The following is a 27,754-nucleotide window of genomic DNA, read 5'->3' on the forward strand; positions in this document are numbered from 1 at the left end:
TGAAGAACTACAGCAGCAGACCTTGGCTTAGTTACTAAAGTGGTTTGACGAACATTTTAGAAACAACCAATAAGAAAGATCGTTTGGGGAAAAACTTAGTTTTTATTGGACAGTTAGTAATTTGCACATTATAGCCATGTATACATTAAATGTAAGTGTAACTGGAGGATAATGAAGGTAAAGATGAAATGCAAATCCATTTGGAAGTTACTGAGCAAGTGGGAAAAATCTGGACATGCTAGACAGGATTTAAAATATGCAAATTTAATCTGGTTTAGAACACCGTTTTAGCTAAATGCAAATATTGATTTCAGATTTAATCTTTTTTGGAAACTGATAGAGGTGTGAAAAAGGGTGAGCAGCTCAAACTAAACTAAAACAAGAACTGAAGAATGATTCTGGGGAAACTGGTGAAAATTTGAACTCTGTTGTGGCTGAACGTCTCTTTTGCAAGGTCACCATCTTTTCAATGCTCTACTTGATAAAACACATTGGTTTTCCCTGACAAATCAGATTGATCTAGCTGAAATCATACCTCTAAACAGTCCGAGGTGAATGTACCCCTCAGTGTACGGTTCTAGAAATATTTTTCCAGTAAAATATTTCAGTCTGTGTTTATCACCACTTTTCAATAAACAATTTACCATGCAGTTCATGACAAGTATGTAATGCGATGCGTCGTTTGAATCTGATTAGGTTAAATAGTAAAACTGTCGTGCAGCGTGTTCCTCAGCTTGCGCCAAGATGATGACGAGGACCAGATTCCTGAAATCCCACAATGAAATTAGATCAGACCAATCTGTATAGAGCGTTTAGAGGTTTGCTCAAATGGATGTGCGGAGAAAGAGGGAAGAAAACCCTGGCGAGGAATCATCTGATTATGGAAATAATTAGTTGTCATGGATAACAGACATCATTTGATGTGGATTTATGGAGCTTTGAGAAGACTCGGATGGTCAGTTGAGAGGAAAGTCTATAAAATAGCGGAAAGTTGTAAATAAATTTGAGGAAAATAATTCCAACAGAAGGCATGCATGAGGACAAAGGTTTTAAAAAGCATTTACATTTTCTAGCTTAACTTGTAACAAAGCCAACATTCAGTGCAGATGTTTTTCTGACTTCCTGTTTCCTGTTTCCTGCCGCAGAGGAAGGCGAATACTTCCTGAAGGTTTTGATTCCCAGCTATGCTGCTGGTTCAATCATCGGGAAGGGAGGCCAGACCATCGTTCAGCTGCAGAAAGAGACTGGAGCCACCATCAAACTGTCAAAATCCAAAGACTTCTACCCTGGTAAGGTTCACAAACTCTGCTGGGGATGGATGGATGGATGGATGGATGGATGGATGGATGGATGGATGGATGGATACTTCTATGGTTGGCACTGCTCAAATGATGTTCAGTTTGAGTTATAAAATCTCCTGGAAACTTAAACCATACACACACACACACACACACACACACACACACACACACACACACACCAGCAGAGATCAGGATTACAGGATCAGACGTTCTGTTTGTCTAAACTCCTAATGCCTTGATGTGACATGTGACTGTGGAGGCAGGAGGAGGAGGGGGGCCTACAGCTGCATGGACGTACGAATGCTGCTGAATGTTTGTGCCATTTTTCTGAAAATGTTCTGCTAAGCTAAATTTTTCTTCAAGCCACAAGACATGAATGCTCCTAAACTAAATCCATGAACTTGACAGGTGTCCCTGTTATCCGTCCAAATGAAACAGAGAGGAATTTAGAGTGGAGTGCAACTGAAAGATAATTTGGTTAAAATGTTTTTTGGTTTCATTTAACACTACAAACTCACAATTCTTCCTTAAAAGCTTAGAAATGCCTGACAGCATCTGCAACAAATTATTTCACAATCTGCAGCCAAAAGCAGACTTTCTTGGAAAACAAATCAAAACAAGCTTTTACTGATATTTTACAGATATTTGGAGGTTTTTAATATATTTGTATGCTTGTTTTTTTTTTTTTATTCTCTGAATTATAAAAATTATTTATGTTTTGTGTTTGTGACAGATAAGGCAGTTCACAGAAAAATACGTTTTGAAAATGCTCAACCTAAATGTACTGTTTTGATGTAAACGTTTCTCTCTACTATAACATTTAGAAGCCAAAGTGCTTCTGCTTAGTGAAGTAGCTTTAGAGTGCTGTTGTCGGTGGAGGTTCTGATTCAATTTCATATCCTCACCTTATATTTATTCCAACTTTTAATGTGTTTTTTGGGATGCGGTATATTGCAGCTTTTGGCCCAAACACTTTTAGGAGTTGTAAAATTTGTGATTTAGTTTAGGTATCTGTTTCTTTTCCTTTAAATCAAATGCGAAAAGCTGCATTTTTGGCTTAAACAGGAATTTAGCTTGATACATTGCGGAAAAAAACATGGAAAGAAGTGAATATTTTTTTGTGTAAAGTGTCATTGCACATCATCTTCTTAGCCCAGCTGCACTCATGCTTCCACTTTATCCTGCTGTCTCCAAGACTTTATTATGCTTTAAACCCAGCTCTATTTTTTATTTGTGTGTGTTTGAGAGCGTTTGAATTTGTGCATCGGTTCAGCGTGAAGGTCTGCAAACAAGCGGCTGTTGTTTGACATCGGCCCATGAGACTCCTGAAAGCTCTGCCAGCCAGAGCAGATGCAGGGTTCAAGAGCATCTAAGATGCACACAGACACACAAGGACACATGGGTGCACATATATGTGATGACACTGACACACAACTCTCCTGATGCACAGAGAAGAGAAAGGAAGAAAACTTGCATGAGCATATAAATCCAAAGAATGTCTTCACACTTAAGCAGAGGAAGTAAATGTACAAAAATATGTGTATGCACACAGACGTGGCTTGTGATCGGTTTGGGTGAAGCCCAGAAGAAGCAACAAGAAGAGAAGGATGGGAGGAAGGGAGATGAGTGCAAGAAAGAAAAAGAGAGTGTTGTCTGGGCTTCGGTCTGCAGGGAGGGACAGAAAGAGCTGTGTGTGTGCGTGTACATAAACCCTTCTTCTGCTCTGAAGGGGGCATCTGTATGCAAATGAGACACGGTTCTTCCTGGGTAACAAATCAAAAGGCCCACCTGCTGCAAGGGTCCATCTGTGAGTGTGTGTTGGAAATAACAGAGGCTGTCTGATGAAAAGAGTCAAGAGTTACTGCTGCGTGTTGGCCTAAAGCTCCTCATTCGTCTCCTCAGTCACTACAGACAACATCGATTATCCTCCTCTTCCTCATCCTTGTGTTTTTCCTCACACTCTCCACCTTCATTCACTCAGAAGTACCTTCATTTCCCCTGAAAATATTAAAAATGTAGAGATTTATTTAAAGAGGCCACCCAGTGGAATGGGTGATGAAGATTGAGTTTCCACATCAGAATTTCACAAAACAATGTTTTTAAAATAGTTTTAAGGAAAAAAATCAACACATGTTATTCAGCAGGTGAAAACATCTAAAGTGAAACTGATTTTACAGAAAAGTAAAGCTTTTCTGTTTCACAGTATGCATTTTCAAAATAAAAGCTTCTCATTGCGCTAATTTCTAATTGGTGGACAATTATTAATTAGCACTGCTTTCAGTCCAGAAACACATTCATTAACAGCATACACTTTTTACTCACATACATTAGTGACATGCTTTGATGCAGAAATCATGGATTATTTTGTAATTCTTTCATTTTATCTTTAATTTAAGTGCATCGCCTTAATCAAACAACCTGCAGCATATTTTTCTTTTCTCATATAACATAAAACCTCCTAAAGGTTTTAGAAAAAAAAAAAAAATCAACAAATCCGTGTTGGCCTGGAAAGCCAGATTGTTGAATAAACAGGAGTACCTCTGCAGAACTGAGATAATCAGTTAAATAAAAATAGTTTTACTGCAGCATAGAGAGATGTCAAAACCGAGTTAAGAAGAAAGTGAATCTAAATAAACTGGCTTGTTGCAGCTAATGCATGTAGTAGTTCACATGAACCCGAACATTTTTTATCCTAGACTGCAGGCTGAGTTTTATCACAGAAATCATAAAACCAGAAAACTGAATTAGTGTTTTTTGCAGCACATGTCAAATATATTACATATACTGTTTTTTACATATTTAGTTTGCACTATGAAAGATATTCAACATATTAGGATGTAAAACATTGGGGATGTTTTAAAACACATGACCTCTTCTGTTCATCCTCTCTTCAGCTTACATTCCTCCACTCTCTTATTCCCCCATCGTCCTTCCTTCCCTTTTTTATGCATCCTTTCGATGCAGCTTCTTTATCCCCTGCCATCAATCATTCCTCTCTCTCCTCGCACTTCCTCTTTCCTCATCCCCTCCTCTTCCTCCATCTCTCCCTCCATCCCATCTGGAGAATAGTGCAGCAGCAGCACTTAAGGAGACGACCAATTAGCTGAGAGCCGCAGCATCGGCGAGGTTGGGGTGTGTGTGTTCGGAGGGGGATGAGACAGGCCACCATTCATCCTTAAAGCACACACACACACATACACAGATCACTATATGGCACAACAGATTTATTACACACCCATACAGTACAAGGCAGCGCCGCCTCTAAATATAGCTTCTGTCTGTCTGGCTCTCACTCTCTCCCGACCAAAGAGAAAAACGGAAGGACATCACAATCAGTTCTACCTGAGCTGCATCCAAACTGTGACCGATATTTGCAGTTAACTTCACCAATGTCCAGTTTCTGTGTGCAGTTTCTTTTAAATGTAGATTTATTACTTTAAAAATATCTCACCACTAACCAGTTCTGGTAACTGGGTTCATCAACTAATTAATAAAGATCTCATTAATTAACAGTAAAATCAGCTTGCAAATCACTGGTTTTGGTTTTTGCCCTTCTCCCTTAAAATGTTTCTTGATTCACTGGAAGAGAAATAGGACCACAGCATTACAAATATCCACCATACATAAGGGTGGGTCTGAGGTGCTTTGAAAGTATTGATTCTTTGTTTCATTCCAGACCCACCTTAGTTGTCTTTAGCTCAAAAACTCAGTATTACTCCTCTGAACAAAGCAAGTGGTTCCAGTGGAAGTCCCACTAAAGTTTAGTAAACTCAACATTGGTGATGGTAGTATGTTATCCTGACATGAGTCCTAAACAACCAGTTGCCATGTAGATAGCATCTAATGGTTGCTACAGAGACCTCTAATACTGAGCCCTGGAGATTCCTCCTGCTCCCTGTGTGTGGTGGCAGGATGATGTAGGTCTTTGTGCAGCCAGCATTTATTTAATAAGAATTGTTAGGAGGTGCTAAACGGCGTTGAGGGCACAGTATTTTAGGCTTAGGCAGCCTTTTAAACAAAACAACCATAAAGATGAAGAAAATGTCCTTGAAGTGGCTGTTTAGGTTTGAATTTTGCTCCGGCTAGAACATTTTACCAATTTCATTAAAAATGGGGTAAAAAGTCTTTCAGTCAAATGTGTTTTGCTGCCTGTAACGACATCTAGGTGGGCAGCAGCTACTTCTGACGAGTTATCCCTTTGACCAGAGAACAAATAGAGCCGTCGTCACTTTACATCAAATATTCATTGGTGACACTTGCTTTATAATTAGAATCGATCCACGTCGCCGATCCTCTGCTCCTTTCTGCTGAGGTGTTGACCTCCGGCTGGACATGACATCAAAGCCATGAAGACAGACTTAAGCTTGGAGATGAGTTTATATTGATGCCACTAAAATATTCAGCCCCTCATCGTGTTGTAGCTTTATAGCTGCCCTCTAATGGAACTGCAGAAACCAGAAAGACACAAGAGAAATGGAAAGAAAATCTTTTGCATTGTTTTTCAGAGACGAAGCTAAAAACTGTTTTGTGTGGATTGCTTTGAAGTAAGCTTAGTGGCATCTTTCTGACTTCTGAATTGCACGCTACGTTTCAGCTTACTGGAAACAAAACTGTTTTCCTCTCTTCGTCAATAAGAAATCTCCTTATTTACGACAAGCTTTAGTTGTACAGTTAAATCTTTTATTTTCCAACTCTGATTTAGCTGTAAAATAATCAAACCACTTTGCATTGATTGTTCTTAGTAAAAATAAAAGCGCATTGCATGACAAGCTACCAGAACATCCAGTAAAAGTTTGTCTGCTGGGAGATAATAGACCACCTCCCACTGTGTAACATTAAGCCCCCACAAACCAACTTAAAGAAGACTTCTCCACAGACGGAGACGACACAACGCAGTATCAGTATCCTACCGGAGCAGAACACATTCCTGCTGTGGTGACTGCATCACCACGGATAAGCCACTTTAATGAGTCTGATCTGCATCCAAAACGATGCTTAATGAGCCACCCTGAAGGACGGGGACCACAGGGTCTAATTCAACTTACGTTTGCACAGCTGCAAAGGAGACAGAGCCGATTACTTCCTCATTAAAGCCGAGATAAACCTGCATCTCGGCAGAATCACACAGGAAAGCATAAAGACCCTGGAACCAAAAAGGGGGCAGACATCACATCTCTACCAGCGAATATTTCTCTAGGTTCTGCTTTTAAGCACCATGCCATGTTGTAATATTTTTAAAATTGTCTTATCCATGTCTCTTCATAAGTTCTGAAGATCTACCAGGGTTTTGGTTGGAGTTCAGAAATCCTGGAGCACAAATTATCAAGACCCAATAAAAAGATAAGACAATGTAATAGAAAAATATAAAGAAATTAGGTAAACAATTTGTTCACATTATCATTTTACCATTGAAACAAATAATTCCAAATTCAACCTCTGGATCTCCTCTATCCGTCCTCTGCCACCATTTCAGAGCTCAGTCTTTAATCCCACGCCATGATTGCAGTTTCCAGTATTTAATATCCCCTCTGCACACACACACACACACACACACACAAACTTGCACAAATCTGTTGCAAAAGGCCACACAAACTAACCGAACACCTGACACACGGACACACGCCCACACGCTCCATCCAGCCTCGATCAACATTACTCATTTCAGCACTCAAAGCCTCTTATGCAGCTCTAAGCTCTCAGAGTCAGAGATGGAATATTACATATTGCACACACACACACACACACACACACACACCCACACACACTTCTCCTTGTGTGGACCGGGCAAAATGTACAAACAATTTTGTTGTTCCGTCAAGGATTGATCCACACAAGGTTGGAAACACATGCGTTCACACACACACGCACACACACATCTGCGTCAGTAATGAATTTCCTGTTTGTTAGCCGTTTCCTCTCTTCATTAAATGACTTATTCATTAAAGTTATCTGCTGTTTATCAGTTGTGGGGGGATGATTTGCACTAAATAAAATTCCCACTTTGAAGCTGTCCGAATTTGTCAAATTAATGCATAAAAACTGTTGCCAGTTGACGAGTCTGCTGTCTGAGTTGGAGCGTCGCAGCGGATCAGAGATCAGGCAGACTTTAAACCCCTCAATAGGCTTGTGACCAGACTTTAGCAGCTACATTTCTGAGGTTTTCTGAATAACATTTTTATTTGGAAATTCCCAGAAGTGTTCTGGCTGTTTTTACAATCATCTGAAGTTGTTTATTTGCATCTGACAACAGCCAGCATCAGATCATCTGAGTAATACGTCTGTACCAGTCAGAGCCATGCAGGCTGACTGACAGACCATCATGTCTCCGACTCACTCGCAGAGATGCACTCAAGCTGCAACGCACCCTTCCAGGGCCAAAATGAGAGACAGAAATCTTTTGGCAACTTTTAAAAAAATTCAAATATCCACATGTTTTTAAAACTAATTGGACAGTCAAGACAAAAACAAAGCACAGAGTTTACATCTCTGGACAGACTTTACGAGGCTGAACGACAACAGCACTTTAAAGTCCCTAAGACACCATTGAAAAAGATTATTAGCAAGTAGAAAACATTAAGGAGAGCAGTAAATCTTCCCAGGACTGTATGTTCAAACAAATTAAGTCAGAGCGTGCAAAATTTCTCTGTCTCAGACTCTGCAGACCCTTTAGTTAGCATGGAAAATGTTGAAGTTCTTGACTAGACATATGAAAAAAGAGTGAAAACATTTGGTTTGTTTGAAAGGTCTGGAGGAGAGGTATCCTCTCCCTTTAAGTAATTCAACAGCATGACTTAGATTTGCAAAGCTGCATCAAAAAGTACAAAAAGACTTCTGGAACAGCTTCTATTAAACAATGATGCACAGCAGCATGTTTGGAGAAAAACAAACACAGCTTTTTAGCCCAAACGCCCAACTGTTTAGCATGGTGGTGGAGGGATAATAATATGGGTTGGATTTCATCAAATGCAACACCATTTGTCCTAATCAAAAATAAAGTTATAATGCACAATTTATGAGGCTGAACACAATCATAGGATTGTATGATTTTATTTCACAATTAAGTCACTTTAAAATATTTCAAAACTGTATTACATATTTATACTTTAAAATGTTGGATTGGCTGGGAAATAATGCTGCACTGCAAAACTTCAAATGTGGAAAACATTCTCCAGAATAAAGCAAATTTATTACAGATAAACGTGTTGTTACAGCTCTGGATGATGTACGTCTGGCTTGACTTTTTCTAGTGCCGCATGGCTGCATCCTTTTCTTTCTAGGTAACCTCCTTCTGATTCTGTAAAATGGCAACAATTTACCACAGTTCACTTGTGCATTGATCGTTGTGGCAAGTAGAATCTGTCTCCTGTCTCCCAAGAGAAGATATTTGCTAAATTTCAAAATATTAAAAGTCAGGCTTCGGTCTTTGCGTTTTTTTTTTCCATCAGACAGAATGCACTGTTGCTGTAAAGGTCAAATTAAAAGTGACAGAAGCTTATTGCTTCCCTCTTAAGTGCTTTCTTGAGTGTGTTTCTGTGTCTTGAGGCTCCGCCGGGACCTGAACCCTGAACTCTGGCAGATTGAACATGAACTCATGCAGAATGAGAACTGTCATCCAGAGTGGCGTTAATACCACCACAGACACTCAGCTCTGACAACCTCCTCAAAGTCAATGCAAGTCTACACTTTGTTTTCACTTCATATGTAATGGCTAACAGAACAGAATGAGATTTTAGCAGTTATCTTTTATCATACATATTTCATCTAAAAGCAGAAGCTCCAGCGTTAAACTGAAACTCAATATTAGCTGTGCAAGTCTTTGCAAAGAAGTAGAAGAAGAAGAGGCAAAATAACCAATTCAAAAGCAAAGATTCCAGGTGAGCATACTTGAAAAAACATTCTTGTGTGGTTTAAGAAAGAACAAATATATTTAAACTTTACTTTTAAATAAAGGAAATGTTTTATTCTACTTTTCGATTACAAGTCCAGTAGCTTTGGATAACTCTGCACTACATACGTCAGGTTAAAATGCTATTCTGTGTAACTTTTCATTCTGACACTCTGAATTGTTTTTCTTTATATTTTTCCATCCAGGCATTTGTTTCTTGTTGGTTAGCAGCTGGACTTACCGGCGAAACTGATCATTAAAAATGAAGAAGGGAAGGATCAATATTGGTTTTTTTTTTCACCTCAGAGCGTTCTCTGTCTCTTCTTCTACTGCCTTTTGTGTTCAGACTTTTAATAAGGCAGGGCTTAGGGTCCCAGCGTGGCCAAACAGTAAACAGAACTGCAGGAATATGGCCGACTTACCCACAGATCAACGCTGAGCTGCGTGTGCATTTGTGTTTTTCTTAATTTATTTATCTACTTGTGCAAGAATCTCCACTCTTCCTCACGCCAGGGTCTAACTGTGACTACTTTCAGCCTTAGCATGTGTGTGTATGTGTGTGTGTGTGTGTGTGTGTGTGTGTGTGTGTGTGTGGGACAGACGATGTGTGCCCTGGGCAGTGGTGCTTTAATGCCGCCTGTCAGTGAAAGATGATTGTCATAAACCCTCTCAAACACTTTTACTAACTCTCATTAGTGCAGAGTGCACGAATGAACGCACGCGCGCACACACACACACACACACACACACACACACACACACACATACACATACACACACACTTTTTCTTGAGATGATCACCACCGACAAACACTGCAGATCTTGGAGCATCGGTGTGTGTGTACAGTGTACATGCAGCTTAGTTTTAATGTCCCACAGTCAACACAAGACAAGAGAATACACCACACATTTGTTTTAGATGCAACATTATCCTTCATGTTTTTCACTTCAGTCCAGTCTGAGACATGCAGGTAAACCAGTGGGACACATACTGGTCCCACTGGTGAAAATGTTTCAAAAGCCAGAGAATAAATTCCTCTTTTATTGCAGCAGCATAATCTCACACCAAACAATTCTTGTGGGTTTTACAGAATCACCAGTACCATCCCGGTCTGGGGATTAAGATGGACACATTTTTATGCTAAATATTCTAATATTTGGTGCCATGCACTTTAATAAGGTTTCCAGAACCTTTAAGAAAGAAAACGGGCCCACAGCATTACAGAATCTTAGCATCACATATTTTTGTTTTCTGCTAGACCAACCCACAGTGTTTGTTACTTAAGAGCTATGTTATGGATCTTCGCCCTTAGTACCTGCTTGGCTTCACTCCGTTTAGCTCTACTCAACTCTGTATGGTTGAGATCTTCCATTAGAATAGAGTACCACCTCACTGTGGGTGGGGTTGTCATAGCAAGGTGACCTGAAAAGTGACATGATTTGTATGCAACAAACCACCGTCTAGCCATCTCTGTGTTTTCCCATCAGTCACCAAGCACGAAAATGTCGGCACCTCGTCGTTGGCCCACCGTGTTGATTTCATTGTTGCCGTTTTCCTTGAAGCTCGGTCGCTGTTGCGAGTTTTTAAAAATGCCATGTTTAATTCTTGTAACAGAATCACTCTCAATACTCAACCAGTGATGCCACCTGCTAGCCAATCAGTAACCGGTAGTCTTCTGATGTTGCAATTTCAGCTTGACTCTGCTCGCTTGGAACCACTGCTGTGTAGATACTAAGGAGCTGGTACCAAGTACCAGTACCTAATGGCCAACACTAAAAACCTGACTGAGAGGGTACTAGGGGAAAAGGGGCTTTAGAGTCATCTGACCAAACCACATGGTTCTAGTTAAAATCCCAGTAGAGTTTAGCAAACTCCAGAGGTTTATGTTTGTGATGGTAGGGTCAGAAAGTAGCTGGTTTGTCTATTGATCGTGTCTGTTCTTATGGAGACTTCAAAATGTTAGTGTTTGCTGCTTTTCTAACAGTGAGTTTTAGAGTGTTTTACCTCCATTATTGTCCTCCTCACTGTGTAGGGTGGCAAGATAAACCCTGGCCGTCATCCTGCTTTGTTTGTCACTGTTCATAAACAGAAATAAAATTAGTTAGCTTGATAATATATATATTTATATATATATATATATATTTCTAAACTTAAATGTAACACTGTTCCCAGGTCGTTTTCTCTAATTTGTGTTGGAAAATTTTGTTTCAAAATGTTAATTATTTCTGATTGTAGCTTTGGACAAGTTTATGTAAGCAATCATTCTTGTAGCCTTAAAACAATCAACACACTTGACTTACATCAATGGCATGTTCTCTTGTTTTTCCATTTTTTAAGAGTGGGTAAGATAAATGAGTTTCTGTGAAACAGGTTTATGGCCAGGAATATCATGAAATAGTAAATTAAAGTTCATCAACTGATAGATTACATAATTAAAGTGTAAATTGAAAAATGCTTTCCCTTTTTTATAGGAGTTGTTAGAGGTACCAATAGGTCTGTAAGTGGGGATTTTGTTCAAAACTACTCTTTCTGTGTTCTGTAAGATTTTATTCCACTTTTTGCTCAAACTAAAAGTTGTATTTTTCTAAAATGTTGTGGGATTATGTTAAGCTCCTGTCTTCCAACTTCAAATCAGATTCTTCCACCAACGTTTAAATTTCTGTCACTAAGCCACGGTGTGTTGAATCTTAAAATATCAGCTGTGGTACATTTTAATGATGTTTTCACATTTCCCAAGCTTCTCATATCATTTCAAACCTCCAGTGAGAATGCCTATCAGTCTTTTCACATGTCCTGTCAGGCTTACCACAGGGGAAGTTGGTTACCTATATGTACCAGGGCAGTTTTGCTCGACAAAACGGATATCTCCAGAGGGAAACATCCTAATTGCCTGATTGACTTTATTTTATCATGACTGGATCCAGTAACAAAGTAGGCAGGCCACGTTGTGAGAATGCATCTTAAAGCTGTCAACACTACAACATCCTCAGATTTGGCTCAGTTTGTTGAATATTTTCCTCTCTGAGACGGGCAGTTATGATCCGCCTTGTCAATGCTACTAATCAAAGTTTTCATGAGAAGTCAGACACATTTCATTTAGGCGCCACTGAACGTGGAACATATTAGGTGCTCACCTCTAAAGTTCCCTACAGAAATCTTATTTCACTTCCAGAAAAATAAAAACTCCCTAGAGGCGCTTATAAAAGAATAAAATGGTTTGATATAATGTTCATCTTAAACCTCCTATATCAGTTTATACAAGATTAAAGACTTGCATGGAAGCGTTTTTGTAGATAAAAATGAAGCAGCTACCAAAAGTCATCTGATTTAGTGTATCTTCTTCTTGCTTCATAAATCAAACACACACCTCCAGTCTAGAGCTGCTGTAATGAATGGGATACAGTTGGATCCACATCAGTGAGCTTGATTCTTTCATATTAGATAGAAACAGACAGAATAGTCCTGATCTGCAGAGGGCAGCTCTGAATCCAACTCATTTATTTTTAACACACACAGACTTGAATTACAGTTTTATTTTTTATTTGGTGAGCAAAATAGCCACACTGATTGTTGATGCATTGATGATAGTTAAAATATTTTGGCAGCAGCTATTGTTTGTTGTAATTTTCCTGCCATTCAGCCAAGTAGTCAGCTCTGCAGCAGAAGCTAACAGCACTAATGGTAAACTGAGGACGTCTCATGTTTGAATGTGAAGCTTAAATCAATGCTGTGCGGCCTCCATGTTTTCCCTCTTTTATAAGGAGCAGAATAGGGATCTGTAGACTCGCCATGCAGACCTGACAGGACAAATCACACTGTGCGCATGTGCATGAGTGAGACAGAGAGCTAGAGAGATTTCACCTGCCTGCCGTTCTCAGCATCATGGCGCCCTGTAGCCATTCAAACTGCAGCGTCACTGCACGGCACTGCCTGCCACTCCTGAGCCCAGCCGAGGTGCGTCTCTGTGGGCAATGGTGTCACCACCGCTCCCAGGCTCTGCTCCGGCCTGCAGTCTCACAGGCAGGTTGGGAAACTCTGCTCAGACGCTGCTGGACTCCAGGTTTAAGATGCTAAACACATTGTGCAGCGATGCACTTGATTTCCATCCAGATCTGTTTAGGATCTGGAAAAGTCATTTCCGAGATGGGAATGTGACAGCCAATCTGGACGGTTCATCGCTGCGTTTGTTTCCATTATGTTTCCGTATGATCTTTTAGTGGCATTAAAGTCTAATAGATTGTCAGAATATAATTTGTAGATAATCAGATTAAGGATTATGTGATTTTAGATAAAGCTCTGGATTTGTTAGGCCATTATTATAAAACAGCAAGCTGTGCAGGTTGTCACGATGGGAAATCAGAAAAACATTTAGTGCATATGAGTAAACAGAGCAATGCTAGCTATTCTGTGTTTGTGCTGATCCAGCTGTGTCAGTGTGTGTGTGTGTGTGTGAGACAGATATAAATCTAGTCAGCACATAAAAAAGGCTGAAGGGGGAGGGAGCAACTCAAAGGGAGATTGAAATAAAGAGGAGAAAAGAGGAGGAGGAACAGTTCACTGTGCAGAGGTTTGCATGAGCTCTAAAGGTTTCCAACTGTCGTGGACAATAGGCAAAGCGAGGCGCTGTGTATGACAATAGGCTCTTTGACCCCGGTCAAGCTAGCAGGAGGGAGAACGGGGACGGAGGAGGGGTGCTGAGGGTGTCCCCATCTGTCTCACCAGAGAGAACGTGAATACATCTGGACTCTGATCTGTTTGAGCATATCAGCATGTATTAATGTTCTCCTGACAGTGTTCTGCATAAAGTTACTAAATTTGATCAATTCCAGGCTTAGCTAACAGAGAGGGTTGTATCCAACTAACAATGTAGCTACCTTGACAACGAATGCTTGTATTTGTGCGTCATCTCAGCCTTTGACTAAACTCAAAATATTTTTTCTCCTGTTATTTTCTACAGATTAAAGTGGACACAATAAATCATAATCTGTGTTGTGAAATATTGTGCAAATTATACTTTTCATTTTACAACATAAAATGAAACTTTAAAGGTGTTCTTTCATGTGCGCTACTGGCCATTTTCTGTTTTTAGCTTAGCAACACTGTGTAGCCAACTAAGATTGATACAACAGACAGAACAGCTTACTTAGCATGCAGTAGTCTTCTTATATTAACAGCTGCTTATTAAAACATAAAGCATATGTGGGATTTCTGGCATTATTTTTAATCAGAGCAACATTATAACCAACAAATTCAAATCTTACAAGGTGAATTTCAGGGACAACTCAAAATATTTCTCTTTTTATAACCAAGCATTTTGAATTTTGCTTAAATTCATAGGAAATAGGAGCACATTTATTTATCTACTGACTTTTACTCAAAAGCAGACTTTAGTGAACTGAAATCTACTTTGCATCATTAATTAAACTTGGCTAAATATAGCAACATTTCTTCCTGTTTTTTTCAGCCAAGCCCAAACTAATTTGTGAACTAGATGCCTTTCATTTAAAAAGGAAAATGTGCAAAAGTTTTGGATCTACTTTGATTTACATATTTCTTTTCTACAAAAATTTGGTAATTTTATTTTTTGAAATAAATATTACATACTTTGTTTATTTTTCAGCAGGTAAAAAAAAAATCACAATATCATTTCTTGTAATTTTTGTTTAAACCCACTGATTGTGGCATTGATTTTAAGTAAAATGAAAGAATTTGGGGGTTGGCCTCTTTCTTTGTTATTCCATCTAATTTGTGCAATGCACCAGCACCACTGGAAATCAAACATTCCCCCAGCATAATGCTGTAACCACCATGCTGGACAGATGGTGCAATGTACTCCGGTTTGAGCCTCAGCTAGCTATTAAACATACTTCTTGTTCTTGTGTCCAAATAGCTCAGTTGATGTATGGTCGGACCACTAAACCTTTCTCCATGAGACTTTTGGCTTCTGCTTGTGGACAGCAGCAATTTCAACGAAGCTTGAAGGCGTCAATGTTTCATCAGGGGCTTCTTTATTGATTTGCAACCTCTCACTTCATGGCGACATCAAACTGACAGTACTGCACACACAGACACTAAACTTATACTTATGAACCATTTTTTGATAAACTTGGAATCTGCATTTGTTATTGTTTCCTTTTTTAATTTAACAAATGTAATAAAAAAAAAATGACCTGTTTCCTCTGTGGGACAGGCAGTTATGATTCTCACTGTCAACGGTCCTAGTTTTCAAGTCAGACACTTTTCATTTTGGCGCCACTGCTTGTGCAACACATAAGGTTCCCACCCTTGCAGCTCCCTGTAGAAATCTCATTTCCCTTCCAGAAAAGATAAAACCTTACTTGTCCCTGGAACATTTTACCTCAGTTTACTGCACAACCCAATGTATCTGCAAGAATACACATAAAATGCTGCAATAGTTATTGTAAACTAATTCCTAACTAATAACTGAAGAGTGGGGAAAAAAAGCAATAGATGAAGCTATGAGTAGCAAAGGTTTTTGGCTGTTTTTTGTTATTACCCCATTCCAAGTTCCAGTTCATTCTGGAAGCGACCGATGGCTGGGTTTATAAAACAATGCTCAAGGCTGAAACTACGTCAGCAGACATTAACTGATGGGTGTCTCTCTTATTTTACCTTCCTGTCATCCAGCTTCTCCTGACTGTCAGTTCTTATGACAAAGCTTCTCGTAGTGAGACACTGAGGAGCTTGACTAAGCATCGTTGCTCTTCAAAAACATGTTTATCATGTGGAGAGACAAAACATACACACACACTCACACACACATCCAGGCAGTGCAATTTCAGCTAGTTTGGTTGCAGAATATTGCCTCTTCTCTGTTTTCCCATATATAGCAGACATAGCTGGATTTGTCTCCGTGTCACCATGGGGATTTTTCTTTCACAGGCTGCCGTGACGATAGCACCAGGCCTTGGTGTTTGTCCGTTTAATGCAGTTTTGCAGCGGCAGAGCAAAGCAAGCACCACACAAACACCCCTAACCCAACCCCCCGTCGGACAAAGCAGAGGATTGTGGGACTGTACACCCGTTGCCTTGGTGATGAGAATCAAAGTGACAGCTCTCCTTTAGGAGGAGCGCCCCCGCCTCCTTCCCCTGCCTGCCCCGTCCCCCTCCTCTCAACCCTAGCAGGTGTAAGAGTGTGAGAGACGGAGAGAGACGTCTTTCTTCCCGTTTTGGTCAGCTTCCAGGTCTTCTTGCCTTCTGTCCTTGAGAGTCACTGAAATAAGCAGCACTGTTAGGAAGTCGACGGCTGTAATTTGTGTGTTAGCTTTTAATAACGTCATAAATTGTGAATGCATTGGGACACTGAGGAAAGCTTTTCTCACAGAGGTGCTAGCGAGACATTAAGACGCCGGCGACATTATGTCAGAAAGGAACACATTTAGCAAAGATAATTCAACAAAGACAAACCTTTTTATATCAAAGGAAAACAATTCAGAAGCAGTTAATCAAAAACAAGTTCATGCACATTGGAACAAATCTGCTCTGATCTGATTGGACCTTTGCAACAATCACACTTGCCATTGGTGGGGTCAAAGGGGTCAGATCTAAAGGGTGTAAAATGGTAAATATCTCTGAGTGCCTCGCATGTTCACACAGATGGATGCTCTTTAAGGTCCCCCTATTCCGGGGTTCTTTTTTGTTTACGAGTGACTTTAAGGAGGAACAAGGTGTGCGCCGCAAACAAAGAACCTCATAAACGCCGGTGAGAACCACTTGTGAAATAGCTTTTCTTTTTTTTTCATTCATACAGACCCCCAATGTCTGGCAGAAGGACAAAGGTAGCCTTCAGGGACCCCTAAACCCCTCTGTTACACACGCACACACCCACGCATGCACACACACACACACGCACACAGGCACACCCCTCCCTCACAAAAGAGCTGGTTTCACAGCTGCCTCGAGTCGCCCCCATCCCTCCCCAGTTCCATTATTTTTAATCCCTCCAGTGAAAGCTCCCTCAGTTTCTTCTTTTACCTCTCAAGCCGTCCATACAGGCTCCCCCCCAACTCATACACACTATATACACTCCACAGCACACCGGTCACCCCCTTCACCCGCACACACAGCCCCTCACCCCACTGTCTATGGTTCCACAAAGCCATCAGCTGTCATATCGTCTCTCTGACACATGTGCTGGACTTTAATTATGAAGATCTCAGCCTGGCGAGTGAACACGCCGCTTGCCCAGAGACCAGGGGGTGTAATTACATGTACGGTACAGATGTGATTGCTGTGTTTCTGGTCAGAAGTTGGGCAGCCAGACAGGATTTAGTGTTGGTCACATGATGGGTGAGTTCTTCTTTAATAATGTGGCGTCTGGCTTAGACTGTTCAGCAGAAATAGCACCTTGCTGTGTTGTGTTGTAGGTACAGCTGCATGGATCAGTTTCTGTTTATCCATTGTTATTATAAAGTTTGACATGCTGATAGTGATTTTAGCTAATTCCAATTCAGGAAAACAATTAAAGCATTCTTTTTCTACCATTTTGCCCATTAGCAGTCATCAGTTATTTTTGCTAGGAGCAGATGAGCTGACATCACTATATGAGAGAGCAGCCGCTATAAAACAGGTTTAAAGGTTTAAAGCAAAGATTCAAGATTTATGATTTTGAACTATTTTTAGCATCTTTTATTAGCAGTTTTGCATACTTGAATCAACTAGCAATATAAAAACAGCAATCTCTGTGTTTATTTTAGACGGTGTAGATCCTCTATCTTCAGGCTGCCTACTTCTCTATTTCCATGCTTGGACCAAACCGAGGTTGAAAGCTCAAAAGGATAAAACAGAGTACCATTTCTTCACCTCTGAGCCTATCTCTCTCAGGCTGCGAGAGGGTCTCGACATGTCGTAAGAAAATACAAGTTCGTGGACCTTTAAACACCTAAGTGTCCCAAAAATAGATAACTTTAAGTCATCTGCCTCAATTAATAGCTTCCATTCCAAGCAGTGTAGCAATTGGTATCATGTGTTTACTGACTGGAAAAGGATTAGATTTTTGAGTTTACAAGTGGCCATCAGCAGTCAGGGTCGATAACGCGGACATTTACCAATTCCAGTCAATTTCTTGGTCCATATTTTATTGTGGATTATTATAGAAGAAAACAAAGATACCGAAAAATAATCATTTGCACACTTAATCCTAATTCTCTGTTATTTCTACAGTTTTCACCTTAAATAACTCTTCTCTGCTACACTGTATTCTCTTCCAGCAGTTATCCATTATTCCATGTGATTCATCTCATCAATGAACTCAAGCCTCTTTCTGTCCAACTCTGCTTTCATCTGCCTCCAGTCTGCAGCCGTCTGTTGCCGTAAATCATACCACCGCGTTCCATATGGTTGTCGTTAATACAGATGAGGTCACACTTCCAGTCAGACCCCACCCTCACATGTGCTCACATGCATGTCCAGAGTGACACACAGAACTCATACAAACACAGACCCAGAAGGAGGTCATATGCACGGTTTGCACGTTCATGTCCTGATATATGCTCCAGCTCTGGCACTGATTCGTTGCAAGGAGGGAGGCATATAGATAGAGGAAGACAGGGAATTAATTGGTGTTTTAGCTGATTGCTAATTGCCCCCTTCTTCCACCTACTTACTCAGAACTGGTCAAAGGCGAAACATGGAGATAAACTCCTCCTCCTGGCGCTCTTGGAAACGTGTTTCATTTCCTCCTAATTATATATGACAATCTTTTTGTTTTGACCACATCTTGACACTTACAAAAATACTCAAGAGACACGATTCTGATGTCCAGTAAGCAGCAGAATGGACCATCAGGGGTATTCTCCCAGAACATACCATTTTATTGTGAAGTCGTTTAATTTTACAGGATGTTTTGTGATCTTATCTGGGTTAGAAAACAGAAAATTTACTTTTTCTTGGACAAAAAACAGCAACTCATTACGGTGGTTTCCTTTTCTTCTTTATAATATGAATGTACCTTATCCAATCATCAGTCAGCTAATAATTAGTAACCTTACAGAAAAGCTTAAATATTTTACAGTAAGTCAATGAAAACACTTCATAATCATTCATAATCATAGGCAGCTGTTTGCCATAATTTACAGTCATATGAAAATACATTATTTACAAAAATTTTAAATCTCACCCTCACTTCACTCAACCCACTCCTACACACACTTTTAGAGATAATTTATGAAACCAATGACACTGTTTTTGTGCACATGTGAATATTTGATTTTGTTACTTTGCTGTCAATATTTACGTTTTTTTATACATTTCAGGTATGTGTGCTGTGCATTGCTTGTGGTTTGGTCAGTTTGTTAAAAAAGCAGAAGGCAGGGAATTCCCAGGCTGTGTGCTGTTTTATTTGGCTTCAGTCTAAATTATGTCATAGGGAGGAGGACAAGTACAAGCAAGAACGCAGAAGAATGATACGATGTTCAGCATATTTGACCTAGATTCAAACGTGAGATTCTGTCAAATATATTCTGTAAATCTCATGGAGTAAAAACACGTTTTTCTTCAGTTTTATTTATGAAGTTTTTGAATATATTTGTTAGATTTCAGGTAATAATTGCTGTTTAACATCTTGGTATCTTGATTTGGCAAATACATCAACTTGAAATGTAATATTTTTCATTATGGGATGTAAAACTCTGCATCAGTAAATATTTGCATTAGTCATTCTCATTTAATTCCTGACAGAAAAACAGTTGTTGGTGATGTAATATGTCTTAGAAAACATTTTCTTGGACAACACTCACGTTGGACCTTACTGGATTACAAAGAAGCAGCCTGCCCTCTATTTGGTTATAGATCCTATTTCTAACTGTGTCAAACGTTAGTGTGAATTACAGTAATAGGTATCTCCTGGAGCCAGAGTTTTATTGCTTTCCAATGTTGATTTATGTCACTTTGGAGGAAAATCTCAGGCGGGTTTACTGTCAGTGCATGCAGGAATGAGCTGCAGCCGTGAGTTTAGGAATAGCTGTTGATGTTATGGTGGATTTTACGCCTATACTCAGTTTCTCATGCTGCATGTCTTCACGGCAGAGCCAGGCTCACATAAGTCTGAACAAACATGATCTCAGAGGCGCAAATAAGACAAGAAACATGCTCTTTTACACACACACACACACACACACACACACACACACACACACACACACACACACTCACACTGCAGATCCAGCTGTAGAAAATGGGGAGCAGATTTTGTATGATGATGATGTAAAGGACCAGGCATGCTGGTCTCCATGGATGACAAGTTTTGTTGAGTAAATGTTCAGAGTACATGCAACTGTGTGTGTGTGTGGGGTCATTCTCTGGTGTATGAGCCCTTATGCAGGGGTCGCCACAACAAGTCCATACAGAGTTAGCAGAATTTTTACGCCAAAGGCATTTTCTGACACAAAAGGGAATCGAACCCGGGTTTCATACGAGATGGTTCTTGAAAACAGTTGGGAATCTTTAGGGTTATGTTGCAAAATTGTGCAACAAACGTCTCGTAATATTTTTTACATGTTTGAAAGAAGAGTTTAATCGGGCTCAAGCCACAGTCACTGATGGCTAATTTCTGGAACTCGTAAGGTTTAGTCTTTGCAGTCAAACAAGAAATGTAAAACAAATATCAGCATCACAGAGCTTATAAGGTTCAGAGAATAAAAGCAGGTGTGTGTGTGTTGCTGCATGTAACACTCAAACAGAGCATGGCTGACGCTACAGGCTGCATTACATGATGTCATGAGGTGCGAGTTTGGCGTAAAGGGGAGGTGATGGTGCTCTGCTCAACATCAAACACCCGGTGCTTGCAAAGCTGTGAAAACGCCCATGAGGTGAGACAGGTATTCTCATCGTGTCGCTCAGCTAGACTCCACAGACGCTCTGACAGACATCTGCTTGAGCTCTGTGTTTGTGGGTGAGTCACAAGAAAAGAGTGTGTTGGGTTGAGAGAAAGAGGAGAGAAATGAGATGAAGTAAAAGGAATGTAAACTGATAAAGTTGAAATAGTCTTTTAAAGAATGTAAGACATGGTATATTAATTATAACCTGACATTAACATACTAATTGTACTGTAATACTATTGTTAATTATAGTATTTAATTTATCAAGGAGATTATAACATTCAGTGTTATATTTTATTAAATATAATGAAGAATTTTAGATACCTTGTTTATGGCTTTATGCTTTTTGTTGTTTTAGCTATTCAATGGTAAATCCCACAAAAAGGGAAAAAACAGAACTCAACAGTCCGACTTAACTGTTTTCTTTCTCTATTGGAGGATTGTTTATGCCTCTGACTGCCAACATAGTCTGGGATAAACTAGGTGCTTCCATAGGATCTAAGAAGGAAAATAAATCATCATAAGTGGGCACACTTCTGAAAAGGCAGGATCTTTGTCAGTGTGCTGCACCCCGAGGTCACGCTGTGCAATGCTCCAAGAAATACTTAAAAACCCAAAAGCTCCATCTTAGACTCGATGGGGCTCGTTTAGGATGTTGAATGCTAACGTTTTTGATGGAACGTTTGGGAAACAAGTATGAATTGTTTTGAAGGCTTGCAATAAGAAAGCTTATTCTCTCTAAAAAGAATACTATAGCATGACTTGGGTTTGCAAAGTTGAATTTTTGACCGACAGTTACCAAAGTATCCTTGACCATAATGCACAGTAGCATTTTTGGAGAAAACCAAACAAAGCATAAAAGCACCAACACCTCGAACCAACTTCCAGGCATGGTGGCGGAGGGGTGATGATATGGGCTTGTTTGCACACACAAACCTGAGCTCCTTGCTGTTGTTAAGTGGACCATGAACTCCGACATCTGTCTGAGAGTCTAAGCTTGCCTCAAACTGGGTCACCAGGAGGGTAATGATCCCAAACTGTGTTGGTCCACAGCCGCTAATAGTATTGTCATATGAAACACATTACATCAGATGTAACTGCGGTGCCTAACAGATAAGCCCTAAAATGAGTTTATGTATAAGCTAATAGACTCATATATCCTCTACACAAAACCCTACCTCATAAAGCCTCAATCATGTGTTAAACAAGTGTTTGCAGGGTTTACACTTAAATAGCCCTTACATGTGAAAGACAAAATGGTCTCAGAGGAACAGAAACATGATGAAGGAAACAAAACATGTTTCCTTTTTTGGTCTTCTGCATAAATACCTAGTGTTTTTGATCCAGTCTTAATCACTGGCATTACAATGTGAATTAAATTAGGTATAATTTTGGTTTAAGTAGTTCATGTTGAATGGAGGTCAATGTCCTAGAAAGGGTTTACTAAGCATGAGGGAAAAACAGACAAACAGTCGGATAAAGAGAGATGCTGACAGCAGAAATGGGGCAGCTGACGGAGAAACAGGACGGTTGGAGTCACCCGGGGGAGCAGAGTTGGATTTGGGGGGGATTTTAGGCTGTAGTGAGGGGACAAGGAGGCTTAGACCAGCTGACTCTGTTCTCTTAACACACACACACACACACACACACACACACACACACACACACAAACAAAAGCCACAGATGGAAAAGCACATTAACAACACTCAAAAATATGAAAATAGAGCAGTAAAGTAACATATGTAAGCACAAATGCTTAGGTTTTAAAGATGTGTATGCATGAAAAAGCACAAAAAAACCATTAAAAAGACATGGAAAATGATCACATACACACATGCTTACAAACACACCACAGAAGAGGCTGAAGGGACTGTTTTGATAACTTTGAGGCACCAAAGTACAAGGCATTGTGTGTAGAAGGGCAGCAGAAGGGGTATAATGGTTGAAAAAGGAATTGACTCTGAGACATGAGACTATGGTTGTTTTTTTAACCTCTCAAGTTTGGTTTAATTTCTAAGAGGAAATGTTGTTAAAAAACATGTTTGAGCAAAGAAAGAGATGAGGTGATGCATGAAGGATGAAAAGATAAGAAATGCAACAAATGAGGTGAAAGTCAGGAATGTTTATGCCCTCTTTCCTTTTTCTCATTATGTTGCTACAATAACTCAAGGTGCATTTGAGAAAGATGTCTGCCTTCATGGTGTCTGCATCCGAGTATGTGCAATGGTGTAAAATCAGGACAGTGTTGAACTCGTTTGGCTGGAACAGGAATTCACACGAGGTCCAGTTACTTTCACCAGTTCTCAGAGGACACAAACGAGCTGTGTGTGTGTGTGTGTGTGTGTGTGTGTAAGACAGACGAGTAAGAGAGTGATTAGGCGTGTGTATATATAGTTGTCAGTGGTGACACGGTGACATGTGCATCTTTCTAGAGAGCTGGGTAGCAGAACTGACTGTGTGAGTGCATCTGCATTCTTTCCATACGTGTGTGAGTGTGTAAAAGAGCTCTTGCAATGTTGTTGTTTAATGGCATGAGACGAGAATATGCATGCGTAATCCCCAGGGAAGACCTGAATGGACCACGTTCGTCCAACTGTTGCCCATTCCAGTCTTTTCCAGTGTAAACCGTCCGTTTTGTATCATTTCAGTGACACCTGTTCACCTGTGGAAGCAGGCACCAGGTTTTCAGCATGTAGTGGGAGTAATTGATATGCAGAGACTTACATTGGTGTTTTGTCACCACGGGAAACGAAATAGTATGCTCGTGTGTTTATGCACGTCAAATAGTGCGGATACTGTACCTCTCAAGAGTACATGCCCCTGTTAAAATACCAAGTTCTTGTGATGTCACAAAATAAGACCATAATAAATGATTTCAAAACTTTATGTGAATGTTAATTTTAGCTAGTACAAGACAAGTGACAAGTTTATTAGAGTAAAAAATTTTAAAAAGAAAAAGCAGCAATAAACTTTGTTGCACTCATGTGCCCACCCTTAAACAAATACTGTATCAAAACTGAATCAAACATCTTTTGATTCCGTTTTTGCATCTACTTGATGTCACACTTGTCAATTATAATGAATCTCATGAAGCAGATAAAAAGTTCACTTGTCCTACAAAGATGTATCTGGCATTTGGTCATTTGCATACTTCAGCTAAAGCATGTTTGCACAAACACCTCATGCCAATGAGAAGCAAGGTGATGCATGTGTGATGATATGGGCTTAACCCTTCTGTACAGTTTGCAGAGAGTTTCTAAAGGATCAACATTATCTCATTGTACAAAGGTATCAGTCAGCAGAAATGTACAAACAAAAATCAGCAGTATTATATTTATACGATGGAAGAGTGAAGGCTGCCACCAATAATTGGGGAACATGTGGAACAACTGTGGCTTTAACGTAAGCTGGACTTTTCTGCAGAATTCCAGAGAAGGCAAACTGGTCAGGAGCCCTACCAAGAGGCTGACTGGTTGATCTGCAGGAATTTTAAACGAGGACTGGCTGTGTTCAACGTTTGACTACAATTTCTCCATATTTCTGGACTAAGGAGTAGGATTGGCAAGACATAATTATTTTTCTTTTTTTTTAAAGAAAGCACACAAGGCTAAAATCTCTAAAAACACTGTGGGAGACACTGTGTTTAATGCAGAGGTGGGTAGTAACTAGTTATTATCTTGATATCTTGGCTACTCTGCCTCCTCTAGTTACTTCCTTGAATTACGGACAAATATGTTATAACCAAAAATGTTAGACTTCTTGTTCAGAAACAAGCTTCATTGTTTTAACGTTATTTTCTATCTGCTGAACCTGTTGAGCCATTTGGAGGTCAGGTGAATATACAGTAAATAGTAGATATTGTCTCTGGAAGTACTTTGTACTTTACTAACATGTATACATGAACTACTATAAGTGCTTGTTTAAAAAGTTTTATGTTTTGGATATATGGAAAGGTGTGTTTTTCTGCCCAAATTTCTTATTTTGTAATGATGTGATTTATTTTTACTCATTTTTCTATTTTAAATACTAGAACCTGCACATAATTGCATATGTTTTCTGTATGATTACATCATTTTCACAAAACAGTACTACTCAGTAGCCTTTTTACCAAATACCTTTTTACTTATATCTGAGCAAGCTACTTATTACTTGTCCTTCAGTGAAAATGGTTGAGGTAGTGCTTACTTGACCACAGTTTGTAGCGATCCTACCCACCTCTGGTTGTATGGTTTGAAGTAACTAAACTTTAAGTTTTGGTCAACAAGTTAAAAATGTCCTCACAGAATCATAGATTTGGAGAACCTTTGCAAGGACAGGTTTGCAAATATTGTCAAGTAAAGATGTAGGATGCTGATATTACTAAGTGATTTAACAAAGCATAAGTTTTATGGACATGCAAACATGCAACTCAGTTTGTCTTACAATCTGTTTTTAAGTTTCAGGATAAATTTTGAAGATATGGAAAACATTTTGATATACATTGAAATACAGGGCTGTGTACTCTTTTTGAGGGCCACTGTGGATGGAAACTCTTTTGGAATTAATGCAACTTAGAGTCATGTAAACAATTAAATTTCCTTACAGTAGATCATCAATAGATCACAGAACAAGTATGTTAAATCATCAGCTGTCAAAGTGGGTAAAATGTTAGTCAGGTACAACAAGAGCAAAACTGCAAATATACAGAAAGGCAACGAGACACAATGACTAGCATCCGCTGATGTTGGGACAAAACAATGATTGGTTGCTCTCCACAAAAACAACAATCTTAGAAGGAGCATAATAACAAATACATTACTTCAAACTTGATATAAGGAGACACAAACCATCAAAGGTACTTATTACTGCAGCTGCTTGTCAATGAATGAAGCAGCCATATTGGATTTTGTTGTTTCTGAATTCAAGCTGCATTTCGGCTGATTTCTCTTGATTTAGAAGTTGGAAGTTCTGATTCCCAAGTCCAGCTGCATAAGAAAGTTGTTGACTGTCTTGTAATAACTTAAAATAAAAACAACAATTGTAACCATATTTTGACATATTTTATCTGATTAATTTATTCCAAACATAGAAATAGGAAAACAAATGTTGTTTAGCTGCCTTTATTGTTGGGTTTGAGGATTTGCTTTTGATAGTAAAAGTAGGGATTCACAAATGCCCCATTTTCCACCAATGATTCAATGATTCAGTGATTCAGAGGCCATTCTGGTTCCTGTACAGGATTTCAAACTGGCGTTGTTTCCACTGAAAAAAGAGGTGCCAGGGTGCAAACTATGGTTCAACTTGGAACCACCGCAGACTACTTGATTTTTTTGCATGAACCGTAATGTCACCTGTGGGCAGGTCCAAGGTGGAAACGATATGGTGGCGTATTATCCTTTTCTGTATTAACTGTGGAGTTTAAATGTTCTCTTTTTGCATTAAAGGAACATCTGTAAACACAAAACGCTTGCAGGTCATCAAGCTCCGCCATCTTGGTGCAATGTTATCCTTCTGTGTTGCGTGACGCCGAAGGACAGCGCATGCTGTTGATGAGACGGGCTTGGTTCCCAAAATGGGTGGAAATATGTGTTGGTACCAAACTTTGAAAACATCAGAACCAAACTGGTTCAAGATAGAGAGTTCTTTTGGTGGAAATAGTTTCTTAAAAGGCTCCTAAACATTTGTTTTAAAAATATCTCCTTTGACATCTCTTTTTTTACTAAACTTACGTTTTGCATGTAAGCTACAAAATGCAACTGACAAGTTTATTTTGCAACCAATCCTTGATCATGTGTTCATGTTAATATTTTCACAGACAATTTTCGTTTTCTTAAAATCTTTTTTTATTCATTTCTATATTTGGTTAAAATCTAACAAAGGCTATTTCTCCCTTAGGGAGATGAAAGATGACAGAATGAGCTTACTCCAATTCTTCACTAGACTGTTGCATGTTCAACATGTTCCTGCCTGTCAGCCATCTGCTTCACTTAAATGTTTGTTAGGTTCACTCCACCCATCAAACTATGACGTCATTCAAACATGTTTTCAGCAAAGATTTCTATTTTACCCAGTTATAAGGGTCAAGGGAGAGAAGAACGAGAAGTGGAGGTAGAATGACTGAGAAAACAAGAAGAAAGTGAGATTGGCCAGCAGATGAGAGGCAGAGGAGGCCAAAGAGGGGGAAAGAAATGTGGGGAAAATCAGGGGAGAGGCCAGTCATGGCATCTTTTCAGCTGTTTGCTCAGCATGGGCCGGGTCACTTGGGCAACAATTGCTGTGCTGCCAAGGAAGTGAAGACAAGAAGGGAGGGAGGAGAGGGGGATGATGGGAATCAAGTGAAGGGAGGCAAACAGGGTGCATGTTGGAGAGTAGTTGTGAGAAAAAGCTGATTCAAAGCATTGGTCACTTGATACAACACTAAACACATTAAATACAATAAATATACCGAGATTTAAACCTACATTGAATACAGAACAGAAAACAAAATTGTCACAAAGTTCAAGTTTTTGATGCCTCCTTTTAATGAAGTTTCAGCTTTATGCCTTATTTTAGGGCTAAATGTTGTGTTCTTGTTGCATAAAGATATAAACACAAGTGGATGATTATGAAGCGTGCACATAACCAACAGAGTGATTAGCTAAGCAGAGAACATGGAGGGAAAAACTGGACAAGTAGCAGCTCCAACTGAGTTACATCAGTTCAGAGGAATTCCTGCCTTTTCTTCCAGCTCCTTTTGTTATTCTTTAGAGCA

The 27,754-nt window shown here is 39.5% G+C and overlaps 1 protein-coding gene and 1 long non-coding RNA gene across 6 annotated transcripts in view; one reads left to right on the forward strand and one right to left on the reverse strand.

The window, feature by feature from the left end:
- The window catches only part of nova2 (NOVA alternative splicing regulator 2), a 95,636-nt gene that overhangs the window by 20,259 nt on the left and 47,623 nt on the right, over positions 1-27,754 (forward strand). For all 4 annotated transcript variants that reach the window (XM_047392347.1, XM_047392345.1, XM_047392344.1 and 1 more), the window contains one exon: positions 1,146-1,289. In XM_047392347.1, the coding sequence (XP_047248303.1) occupies positions 1,146-1,289 (144 nt within the window). The remainder of the gene's footprint in view (positions 1-1,145; positions 1,290-27,754) is intronic.
- LOC124884422 lies at positions 1,287-4,457 on the reverse strand. Of its 2 annotated transcripts, none has more exons than XR_007042430.1 (3): positions 4,201-4,457; positions 3,090-3,299; positions 1,287-1,417 (listed from the first exon to the last, which is right to left on the reverse strand). It is a non-coding gene; the product is annotated as an uncharacterized LOC124884422 (long non-coding RNA). The 2 variants fall into 2 exon arrangements; XR_007042429.1 differs by having other exon boundaries at positions 1,359-1,424.

This window comes from Girardinichthys multiradiatus, chromosome 18 (genome assembly GCF_021462225.1).
Source record: "Girardinichthys multiradiatus isolate DD_20200921_A chromosome 18, DD_fGirMul_XY1, whole genome shotgun sequence".
In the NCBI taxonomy this organism is placed as follows: domain Eukaryota; kingdom Metazoa; phylum Chordata; class Actinopteri; order Cyprinodontiformes; family Goodeidae; genus Girardinichthys; species Girardinichthys multiradiatus.